Source organism: Mirounga angustirostris, unplaced genomic scaffold (genome assembly GCF_029215605.1).
Source record: "Mirounga angustirostris isolate CCGP_5_RB_7025 unplaced genomic scaffold, mMirAng1.0.hap1 SCAF_5, whole genome shotgun sequence".
Classification (NCBI taxonomy): domain Eukaryota; kingdom Metazoa; phylum Chordata; class Mammalia; order Carnivora; family Phocidae; genus Mirounga; species Mirounga angustirostris.
This window is the reverse complement of record NW_026991713.1, coordinates 159,356,673-159,368,800: the sequence shown is the minus strand read 5'-3', so window position 1 is coordinate 159,368,800 and position 12,128 is coordinate 159,356,673. Positions and strand designations below refer to the sequence as shown.

Genomic DNA, 12,128 nt, shown 5'->3' with positions numbered 1-12,128 from the left:
CCCTAAGGCTTTGTCCTCCTCCTTATTCCCCCAGCCACATTCCTTGGGCCACCTCCTCTGTTCTCATGGCCTCTAGCTGATGTGTTTATGCCAGGGACATCTAAACCATTTCAACCAAGCAAAAACACTTCCTTCCATAGATGTCTATTTTAGTGTGTGTAACTAGTTCTTCCTTCTGTGTTGACTCTTAAGTTCCACCCACCCTATTATGCAAGCCAGAAACTGTAGGGTTACCTTACATTCCCTTTCCTTTTATCCTCACCCTCCCACAGCTGCTTGAGTAGCAAGTCCTGTGATTGTGAGTATCTTTTGAATTCCTCACCTCCGCTCCATCTCTGCCACCTTCACCTTAAAGCAGAACCTGATTACCTCTCACCTGGATGGTGTGGTCACCTCCTGAGCTTCAATTCCTGCCTCTGGTTCCTTTTTTTTCCAGCGTGTCTCCAGCCAGATCACCAGAATGTTCTGAAATACACATCAGTACTCTCATCCTCCTGCCTGAAAAAAAGTCTTAGCTTCGTGGTTCTCCAGAGCGACCAGAATTACACCCATGGGGAGATTTGGAAATATGTGGAGACATTTTGGGTTGCTGTAGGACCTGGGAGACACTACTGGTGTTTGGAGGGAGGGGACCGAGATGCCGAACATTCTGCGGTGCCTGGAGGGATAGTTTCACACCGGAAGTGGCCCCTGATGCCCGTGGTGCCTCTTTGAGGGGTGCTGGCTGCTTCCCATTGGCAGGATTAGAGTCCAAGCTCTTCAGCATGACAAGCCCTTCATAATCTGACCCCATTTCCCCTGACAGTCCCCGTGTCTCCCGCTTCCTCTCTGTGCCTTTGTCCTTCACGTTGTTATATCTGGTCGCTCCCTCTGACCGCTGGAAGACACAACCTAGGTGTCCCACATACTCCATAAAAACAAATTAAATGAGTATTTATCAAACACCTACTATGTACAAGTGCTAGAGATAGAAAATGAAGAAGAGATAGTCTCCACCTTAAAGGTGCTCACAGCCTGGTGGGGAGAGACACACAAAGGGATCATTATAAAATGACATGTGTAACAAAGTGTGCACAGGATACCATGGGAGGATCAAGAATGGGCATCACGGGAGGAGAGAGGTAGTCAGGCGAGGCTGCCTGGAGGAGGTGGTGGTCCAGCCATAAAGGAGGGCAATGAGCGGCAGGTGATGGGCATATTCTAGGCAGCGGGGGCAAAGGTGCCTGGCCCTCAGTTCTAAAACCTAATGCCTGAGGCTTCCTTTTCCAACCTGGAACAGAAGAGCCAAAGACAGAACTCTGCGGCTGTCTACACTGTGCACATGGGAGGGGCAGTCACCATAGAAACGATAGGAGGTAGGCGACCACAGAGGTTGTACAATGCGGAGAAAATGGCGGCAGCCTCTAGGGCTCTAGAATACACAGGAGGAGCCCCCAAAGGCCCCACGAGAGGCTCCCATGCATGTGCAGAGGCAAGACTTGGAGGGGGTGGTCTTCTCAGCCCAAGACATGGACACAGCAGAGCTTCTGCCGTGCATCACGTGAGACCTGGAGTGCCTGCCTTTTGTGCAGTTGGCAGGCATTTTATAAATTATGACATTAGAACTTTTTTTTAAAGATTTTATTTGTTTATTTGACAGAGAGAGAAACATAGCGAGAGAGGGAACACAAGCAGGGGCAGAGGGAGAGGGAGAAGCAGGCTTCCCGCCGAGTAGGGAGCCCGATGCGGGGCTCGATCCCAGGGCCCTGGGATCATGACCTGAGCCGAAGGCAGACGCTTAACGACTGAGCCACCCAGGCGCCCCAGACGTTAGAACTTTTTATTTTTTATTTTATTTTATTTTTTAAATTTTTTTTTTTTTTTTAAGATTTTATTTATTTGCAAGAGAGAGAATGAGAGACAGAGAGCATGAGAGGGAGGAGGGTCAGAGGGAGAAGCAGACTCCCTGCTGAGCAGGGAGCCCGATGCGGGACTCGATCCCGGGACTCCAGGATCATGACCTGAGCCGAAGGCAGTTGCCCAACCAACTGAGCCACCCAGGCGCCCCGTTAGAACTTTTTAAATGAATCCCTGGTGATAAAAAAGCTGTCGGTGCCTAGGAAGTGCTTAGCCGTGTTCGTGGAGGAGCATGGTGACGGTAGACAGCATCTTCATCAAGGAGCACAGGGTTAAATAAGCGGAATATCCTTATTTGTATACATCAGGAAACAGGATTGTTGTGGCTTTGGGGTCAGAGCCTGGAAACCGCAAGGCTGTTTATAGCTGGGAACTTGAATGATACTTGCAATGGAGACTCCTCTTTTATGATTTCTTTTTGTCCAGAGCTCCAGAGTTGCACAAAGTATATTTCTCCTGATTATTACATTTATCCTAGAGTTAAATTCCCTCCAAAAGGCAGCATTACTGGGCTTCCTGGCCGGCACAGTCGGCTGAGCATCCAGCTCAGGTCGTGGTCTCGGGGTCGTGACCCCCATTGTATTCTGCCCTCAGTAGAGTCTGCTTGGGATTCTCTCTCCCTCTCCCTCTGCCCCTTCCCACCCCTGCTCACGCACTCACTCTCTCTCTCTAGAATAAGATAAATCTTAAAAAAAAAAAGGCAGGCAGCCTTACGAAAATGTATGAATTACCCTCACTATGATCAAGGCACGCTGCCCGTTTTCTCCTCTCTTCCTGGTCTGGAAGTGTAGAAACTGAGGGGCAGGTGGGGCAGGTGGGGCAGGTGAAGCCTGTTATTTACTTATTTGAAAACAACTTGAGAAGGCAAGAGATGGGTAAATATAGTTGTTGTTATTTATCTCTGCATTTCAATATACTGTCTCGAATAGGCTGCCTATTTACATGGTCAAAATCCAGTACATACAGAAGAACATAAAGCGAGGTCTCTCCCGGTCCTGTTCCCCAGGCGCCCTGCTGCCTTCTCCAGAGTGACCAGTGCTGGTAGTTTCTTGTATAGCCTTCCAGAGATATTCTCTACAATGCAAGCAAATGCGGTGCCCGTTGTATTGCATGGAGCCCCCTGAAAGCGGGAAGGCAGGTGACGTGCGAGAGGTCAAGGCTCAACAACACCACAGCAGGATGTACCCTGCGTCTTTGCCATGAGGGCCCTTTCTACTGGGGTGTCCAAACCACGTGGAGCAGTGGAGCCCTGCAGCCCTGAACCCATTTTTTTAACAGTTTGTGTGTTATCGCCAACCCCTGGTACTTTCCAGGCCCCTTCTACCCGTATTCTGAGATGAGCCATCAGCCAGGGGTGGGAAAGTGCTGACCCGAGGCTCAGGCCGTGGGCACGGAGGTCTGGCTCTGCTGTCCCTCACTGGGGTGCCCGGCCAGTCCACCTGACCTCCCTGGGCTTCAGGTCCCTTGACTGGACAAGTAGAACATTAATCACATGATCCTTATGGTCATTTCCAGCGGAACAACAAATCTCTGATAGGAAAATGCATGGCTTTGTGCTTAAATACCTTAAAAAAACTTTTTTAGATCTTTAGCCAGATACTTTTAGATACTTAACTGAAGCTATATCGTTATGATTACAGCCAAATTAAGAGCCAGTTTAAGAATGAGTAGTCTAGGAGCGCCTGGGTGGCAAAGTCGGTTAAGTGACTGACTCTTGGTTTTGGCTCAGGTCGTGATCTCAAGGTCGTGAGATGGAACCTTGTGTCGGGCTCAGCATGAGTCTGCTTAAGACTCTCTCTCCCTCTTCCTCTGGCCCCTGCCCCCACTCTCTTTCTCTCTCTCTCTCTCTCAAAATAAATAAATCTTAAAAAAAGAGAGTATTCTAGCAAAAGTTTTTAAAATTGAGCATTTTATTGTGCTTATTTGTTAAGATCATCAGAGAGCAAAGTCTGTGTCTTCTGTTCCCAGTGTCTGGGACACAGCATGCACTTGATTAATTAAAAATAACAGCTGGGGCACCTGGGTGGCTCAGTTGTTGAGCATCTGCCTTCGGCTCAGGTCATGATCCCAGGGTCCTGGGATTGAGCCCCGCGTTGGGCTCCCTGCTCCGCAGGAAGCCTGCTTCTCCCTCTCCCACTCCCCCTGCTTGTGTTCCCTCTCTCACTGTGTCTCTCTCTGTCAAATAAATAAATAAAATCTTAAAAATTAAATAAATAAATGAATAAAAATAAAAATAACAGCTAACAGCAGCCACAACAATAATACTAGCAGTCAGCACTTACTGAGCACTTACCATGTGCTGGGCACTTGACACTGAATATCCCCGTAGACGGACAGCCCTAGGACACCTGCACTATTACCATGCGTCTGTGTCATCCAGGCATGAGGACGCGGATACAGAGGTCCCATAGCTTCTACCTTCGAGACCAGAATCGGAACCCAGACAGGCTGTCTCTTACCTGTGCAGTTTGCCTGGAGGAGAAATCCCTGAAGGGTGACCTGAAGCAGGTCATCGAGAATGTAGGTGTCAAAAATAGTGCAACCAACACACTGTCTTCTGCCTTCCAGAAAAAACTCCCTCTGACCGCTCTCGCTCAGAACATGCAAGAAGCATCGACTCAACTGGAAGAGTCTCTGCTGGGGTAAGAGTCAGCTGCTTTTAGGGAGAGAGCCCTGTGCCCTGCGGGGCAGTGGGAGTGGGTGGGCGGGTGGGGTGTGTGGCAGCTGTCTGTGTGACAGAGGGACCGTGAGCGTGATGGCGTGGCTCATCCCCCGGGAGAACAGCGCAGTCTCTGTGGGGAAAAAGTGGGGTCCGGGCCATTGGCATGGTAGAGAATCTTCCATTTAGTAGGAGCAAGGCTGGAGATGGGTTGAAAGGGCTGCGAGCAAAAGTCATTGATAGGGTCAATTTTTATTCTCCTGAGCTTGGGTGTAAAGAACAAACCCCTTCCCTGTTCCAGCTGTTGACTCAGGTTTACAAACTCTGACCAGCCCCTTCCGGTCCTTAAGAGTCACTTCCTAGGGGCGCCTCTGTGTCTCAGTCGGTTAAGCGTTTGCCTCCGGCTCAGGTCCTGATTCCAGGGTCCTGGAATCGAGCCCCATGTTGGGCTCCATGCTCATCAGAGAGTCTGCTTCTCCCTCTCCTTCTGCCCTCCCCCCCTGCTTGTGTTCCCTCTCTCTCTCTCTCTCTCTCTCTCGTGCTCTCTCTCTCAAATAAATAAAATCTTTAAAAAAAATAAAAAACAGATTCTTTGGCTATATAAATATACTATTTTGTACAACAGATGAAACATGAACCTAGCAAGATAGTTATCAATTTAACAGAGGCATAAGACACATTTGGTAATGCACATGAACAGTCTTTTTCATTTTAAAGCATAAGTCTGTGGACTCACATTTTTGGTGATGCCCAAAACTTACAACATTTTTGAGGTTCTACTGTGCAGCCCCCTAATGTGTTTCCATCATGTAGAGAGCAGAACTGGCCCAGTATGGTAATGAGGCACCTGATTTAATGACCATATGCTTGTTGTGGGGTGTCTTGTGTTTTTAAAGGAAGATGCTGGAGACGTGTGGCGATGCCGAGAATCAGCTGGCTCTAGAACTTGCTCAGCATGAAGTCTTTGTTGAGAGAGAGATCGTGGAACCTCTGGGCAGCATAGCAGAGGTGGGTGCTTTTGCCAGACGGCATACAAGAGCCAAAACTAGTGTGGGCTGTGTCGTGAATGGTTTGCTTATGTCTACAAGTTTAACAGTGACCAGTGGCTTTGACGTAGCTTCTTTTTGGAAATAAGGGGAATAAGTTGAGGGTACAAAATCCTATGCCTAAGAGGAAAAAAAAATTGAATAAATATTGCCCTTTCGAATGTTAAGTTTGAAACCCCAAAGCTTATGCCGTTGGATATGTGGTATGTTCTTTCTAGATGGAGATTCCCAACATCCAGAAACAGAGGAAACAGCTCGCTAAATTGGTGTTGGACTGGGATTCGGTCAGAGCCAGGTAAGGTAGAGCTGCAAAAATAACCAATAATGCAGTATGATTGTCACTCCCCCAGCAACCGTCCTTGTCCCCAGCACAAATGAGAGAAAGGCCACTCGGTGGACAAGATGCAGGTTTCCAGATTCATGCACCTGACCCATAGATCAAGTCACGCCCACTTACACCTGCTTTTTAGGGCTCATTCTCCCAAGCGTGGCAATGGGGATGATGTTAGAACATCCTGTTCTTAGTGAACCAGCAGTAAAGGGAGACAGAAAAAAAAAAAAAGGTAAAGAAAGAAACCTAAGTAAGTGTTTTAAGGGGAGAGGGATCAGTGGCAGACAGTTCTGAGTGTTTGTTGCTAGGATAGGGGACCGTAGGAATAAATAGATCTGTGATCTTAGCAGTTCTGAGGGTCCTGCCACGTCCAGACGCCATGTGGTTATGATACTTTCATAATCGAATGCTGCGCTCAGGAGGGAGAAACGCCCATAAAACTAAGTAACCATCCCAGAGGGCTGCTGACTTTTGGGCTGATGCCTGACGGACGGTCTGCAGAGCCTCGTGGCAGGACTCCAGCCTAGCTCTGTCCCCAGGGGCATTTGTATCAGTGACTTACGTGGCTTTCTCCTCGGATGAGAGTGGGGAATATGGAGGCAGCCGCCCCTGGCCCCGTCCTTTCTCAGACTTTATCACAAGGTTGCTAAACTTTCTGTAAAGGGCCAGATAGTAATATTTTCAGCATTGCAACCCAGGTGGTCCCTGTCACAGCCATTCAACTCTGCTGATGAAGCACAGGAACAGCCCTGGACCATAAGTAGATGAAAGTGTGGCTGTCTTCCAATAAAACTTTATTAAAAAAAAAAAAAAGTGGCTTTGTTGTTAGCTCTCTGGTTTTTTTTTTTTTTAATTATTGAAGAATAATTGGCACACAATGTTGTATTAATTTCAGGTGCACAACATTGATTTAACAATTCTGTACGTGGCTCAGTGCTCATCACAATAAGTGTGGTCACCATCTGTCCCCGTACAGTGTTATTAACATTATTATTGGCCATATTGCCTATGCTGCGCTCTTCATCTCTGTGACTTATTTATTTTGTAAGTTTGTTCTCATTGCAGTCCTGTGAAATGGATATGATGATTTCTCTTTGGCAAATATATGGAGAGACAGCCATCATTTCCCGAGCTTCTCCTGTCACGTGTTTTTTATTGCAGATTTAGAACGTCGGTAGCGATTCTACAATGCAGCCTTTCCTCATTTCTAAGATACCACTGAGTATCTATGCACCACTGATTTAATACCTACTTTTGGTCGGGGGGGGAGAAACACCACTCCACTCAATGTACAAATCCCTTGTTAAGACATGTCCTGATTTAAGAAATGTTGAGATCATTAAAAAAAAAGAAATGTTGAGATCATAGAAGGTACGTCTAGGAATTAGCTACATGGTAAAAATAATTGCCACCACTGACCATACACTTGCCACGTGCCACGTGCCACGTGCCACGTGCGAGGCATTGAGCTCCATACGTGGTACATCGGCTTGTTTGATTCCTCCACCCGTTTCTGTTCATTTGCTCATTCATATTTTTGACAGATCGCAGTTGGGTGCTTACTGTGTCAGACTCCATGCTAGGTACCAAGTGCAGAGCTGTGTAGTGTGGACAGAGCATGGACTTCAGAGTCGGACATGCTTGGGTTTGAAGCCCCTCGGTGAGGATTGGAGAGGGAACGGGTCAGTGGGTTAGGTAACACCCCTTCCTCTTGAGAAGAGACTTCTTTTATGGATCATGGAGGAACCTGCACAGAGTTGCCCACATGACTTGCTTCATGCTTCCGAGGTGATAAACGTCTGGGCTAGGAGCCTGTCTTAAAGTCCACCGTCTTGTCTCCTCGTCACATGTACACCTGTGATTAGAATCCTCTGGGTCAGGACCAGGAGTAGAGGCCACCCTGAGGTCGATTTTTTTTTTGCTCCAGATAAGGAAGTGTGTTCTAATGGTTAATTAAATGAGGCCGAGAATGCTCCCTCACTGGAGTTGGTTGAATGACATTATAGATGCTTATCTGCCAGAAATTTTACATCTACAGTACCTGTATCCTGGAAGGGATTTCAACACGGATTCTTGATCTGCATTCATGGTCTTGTTCACTTAACCAATCAAAGCAGGTATTAGAGAAACGAACAGTGGAATATTTCTTCTTTTGTTATTCCTGTGGCTCTTTCCTGGAGGAAAATGATCATAGCTAATGACTAATTACTGCTTATTTTCTAAGTAGGAATCCATTATATGGCAGATATTATCTGCACACACATACGCATACATATATATATATTTGTTCTCTCCCTGATTCCTTATGATGGTTCTGCAAGACAGACCGTGTTTGTTATCTTCTTTTTACAGATGAGATTACTAAGGCACAGAGAGGTTAAGTCATTGCCCAAGGTCACACAGCTAGTGATGGGAGAGCCAGGCTTCAAACCTGAGCATGTCCGACTCTGAAGTCCATGCTCTGTCCACACTACACAGCATTGCCAAGCTTAGCTTTGGCAGACTCGCCGAAGCCCCGCTTTGGAGGAGTGCCTCACATCAGGAACTGGAGAGAAGTCAGAGCGTAATGTTTGGGGCGGGCAGTGCAGCAGCTGGAAAGGTTGATGAGTTGCTAGCATGGGTTTTCATCTCTGTAATATCCATGTTTACATTTACACTTCTGGAACTTTCCAGAATGGCAGACATAATCCACACTCAAAGAGAAGGTCAAAGCACACAGAAATTGTTTTAGATTATTATCCCCCCCTGCACTCCCCTACTCTTGCTATGATATAACCTTTTTTTCAGTCCTTCTGACCTACTGTAAAGGGAATGTAAATATTCCACATTATGCTTCAGATTTGCTATAAATTTGGTGTTTAGAATATTAATTCTAACAACTTTTTAATTCTACAAGTGCTTTCCTAGCTATGGATTGCTAGCTGCTTGACCAAAGTTCTAGGTTTTACTCACTGGAAGTAATCTCAGATGAGGATGGTAGCAGGAAGAGTCATAGGAACCCAAGAGTGGGACTGACTCCCAGTGGCACAGGAACATTCCAGGTCAAAGCAGGAGAGCACAGGGGTGTTTCATGGCAAGGATACCACAATTGGACACTACGGGAAAGGGGTTTCACGGCATGATTTCCAGCAGTGGGGCGTGTGTGAGACAAGATGTGGTAGACTCTCAGAGCAAGAGTCCTGGCATGGCGGGGAGCTCCTGGTTCTTTTTGCTTGCTTCCATTCCTGGAGGATAAACTCAGGAGACACTGACATCCTAGGTATGCTGCCTATCCCAGGTAGAATCTGTTCTGGAGAAAGAGTCTGTCTCCCTGAGGGCCTTGACTCTACAAGGTCGAGAATGTGCAGCTGGTTCTTAGATGCTGGTTGTCCCCATGTTTTGCAGGTGGAACCAGGCTCACAAATCTTCAGGAACCAACTTCCAGGGGCTTCCGTCAAAAATAGATACCCTAAAGGAAGAGATGGATGAAGCTGGAAATAAAGTAGAACTGTGCAAGGTATAAGACTTCCCTGATAAATATGTGAGTTGCATCAGTCTGGTTCCTGCAAATGACAGATGAAAGGCCAAATACTGCAGATTATTTAGTGTTTTACACAAGTCCTATCAGAATACTCTGAATGATAGGAAACGTGGGTTTTAGTTTCTCCTTCTTTCTTTATTTTCTAAGACCCTGCATTACTTTATAATCAGAAGAAAACATTCTTTAAAAAAAATTCAAGTAGAGGGTGCCTGGGTGGCTCAGTTGGTTAAGCGTCTGCCTCCGGCTCAGGTCATGATCAGGTCAAGCCCCGCATTGGGCTCCCTGCTCAACAGAGAGTCTGCTTCTCCCTCTGTTCCTCCCCCCTGCACTCGTGCCCCCCCCCCCCGGAATGAATAAATAAATAAATAAATAAAATCTTTAAAAAAATAAAATAAATTCAAGTAGGATGTTTTTTAAAATGACAAAAATGGGGCGCCTGGGTGGCTCAGTCGGTTAAGCGACTGCCTTCGGCTCAGGTCATGATCCTGGAGTCCCGGGATCGAGTCCCGCATCGGGCTCCCTGCTCAGCGGGGGGTCTGCTTCTCCCTCTGACCCTCTCATGCTCTCTGTCTCTCATTCTCTCTCTCAAATAAATAAATAAAATCTTTAAAAAAAAAAAAATGACAAAAATGTCCGAGCTTATTTAAAATAAAGAATAGGTGAAAAAAAAAGGATGGGAAAAAACCATAGCAAAACATATAAAGTTACAGCAATTAAAACAGTGCACAATAGGGGCGCCTGGCTGGCTCAGTCAATGGAGCATGCAACTCCGAATCTCAGGGTTGTGAGTTTGAGCCCCACATTGAGTGTAGAGATTATTTAAAATAATTTTTTAAAATTGTATTTTATTAAAAGATTTTATTTATTTATTTATTTATTTATTTATTTATTTATTTATTTATTTATTTATTTATTTAGAGAGCACAAGCCGGGGGAGAGGCAGAGGAAGAGGGAGAGAGACTCTCAAGCTGACTCCCCACTGAGCGCAGAGCCCTACATGGGGCTCCATCTCACAACCCTGAGATCATGACCTAAGTCTAAACCAAGAGTCAAACACTCAACAGACTGAGCCACCCAGGTGCCCCCCAAAATAAAATCTTTTTAAAAAATGCGCAAGAGGCACAAAAATAGATCTGTGGATAGCATAGGTTTTCTAGAATCAACGCTAGCATTTTAAAAAATTGAATATATAGTAAAGGGGGGGTCATCATATATCCACAGAGAAGGAAAGGATTATTTTTAAATGTTGCTGGGACAACTGGTTTGTAATTGGGAGAAATATAATTTTTTATCTCATAAAATAAATTCCAGATCAGATGGTTAAGTGGTCTCATTCTATCTGTGAAGATAGATCTTTATTCCAAATGTTATTTGAGGTAGTAAAGAAATAGGTTTTTGATGAATCTTAAGATCTGGGTTTTTCTTTCTCTTATTATTCATCATTTTCTGAAAATGGTATCTATTCTTTTAGATAGTGTTAGGAATATAATATTTTAGTTTGTTCAGGTCATGCTGTAATTCATTCTTCAAGATAGTGAACTTGAAGATCAGTTAACTGCAGTAAAATGACTTGTTTAAAATAATATAGTGTATAGTGGGTAGGAATTAAAACTGAACTCATAAAGTCATACCATACATAGCCTTTGTATTTAAAAAAATGATACTCAGATAAATGCTTCTGATAAAATAGTTTCATAGTGGCTTATTCCTGTTCAGAAGAGTCATAGCTTTACTAGTGTCATTTACGTAGCTTTCCTCACATTCAGTCTAACCTGGATCTCAGCTATCGGCTACTTATCAGACATAAATTTGGCAGAGGTCTTAGGAGTCTGAACTGGCTGATGTGTCTTCTCTCAACTTCCACGCCATAGCTTCTCATTTCAAATGGTGAAACCTGGGCGTCTGGGTGGCTCAGTGGTTAAGCGTCTGCCTTCGGCTCAAGTCATGATCTCAGGGTCCTGGGATCCAGCCCCACGTCGGGCTCCCCGCTCTGTGGGAAGCCTGCTTTTCCCCCTCCCACTCCCTCTGCTTGTGTTCCCTCTCTCACTGTGTCTCTGTCAAATAAAAAAAAAAAAATCTTCAGATGGTGAAAACTTGTGAAAATAGTTTCTGTCTCTCTCTTTAGGCTAACTTTTGGGTAATTTCCTGGGATCTAAGTTCTTTTTCCCTGATTTTCTCTTTAGTTAGGTCTCATCTACTGTATAACTAACGTCAAGGTTTGAATTTCATTTACTGTATATTTCAGTTCTAATAATTCCAAGTTAGCCTTTATTGATAGTGCATTATTGTTTTCTAGTGCCTATTTCTTTTTTAATATTTGATCATTTTATATATACTTATAGTAACAGTCTGGTAATTCTCTTTCCTCTATGAGAGTGGTGGGAGTTTGCTTCATGGTGGACTGTTGCCTCCTGTGTTTTGCAATTTTGTATCATATGTTTTGCAATGTATTGTGAGCTCATTTTAAGAGAGACAAGGACTCTTAAGTATTGGGAGTGATTCTCCCCAGAGAGTATTACCAGTTTGAGGCCATTTTTTTTTTTTTTTAAGATTTTTATTTATTTATTTGAGAGAGAGAGGGAGATAGAATGAGCAGGGAGGAGGGGCAGAGAGAGAGGGAGAAGCAGACTCCCCACTGAGCTGGGAGCTCAATGTGGGGCTTAATCCCGAGACCCT

At 45.1% G+C, this 12,128-nt stretch overlaps 1 protein-coding gene across 5 annotated transcripts in view; it reads left to right on the top strand.

Moving 5' to 3' along the window:
- Positions 1-12,128, top strand: part of ARHGAP17 (Rho GTPase activating protein 17) — an 89,182-nt gene that overhangs the window by 40,121 nt on the left and 36,933 nt on the right. For all 5 annotated transcript variants that reach the window (XR_010411928.1, XM_064592831.1, XM_064592832.1 and 2 more), the window contains exons 4-7: positions 4,465-4,538; positions 5,452-5,563; positions 5,820-5,896; positions 9,317-9,428. Coding sequence is in view for 4 of the 5 variants with exons in the window: in XM_064592831.1 (XP_064448901.1) it covers positions 4,465-4,538; positions 5,452-5,563; positions 5,820-5,896; positions 9,317-9,428 (375 nt within the window). In the remaining variant the exon portion in view is untranslated. The remainder of the gene's footprint in view (positions 1-4,464; positions 4,539-5,451; positions 5,564-5,819; positions 5,897-9,316; positions 9,429-12,128) is intronic.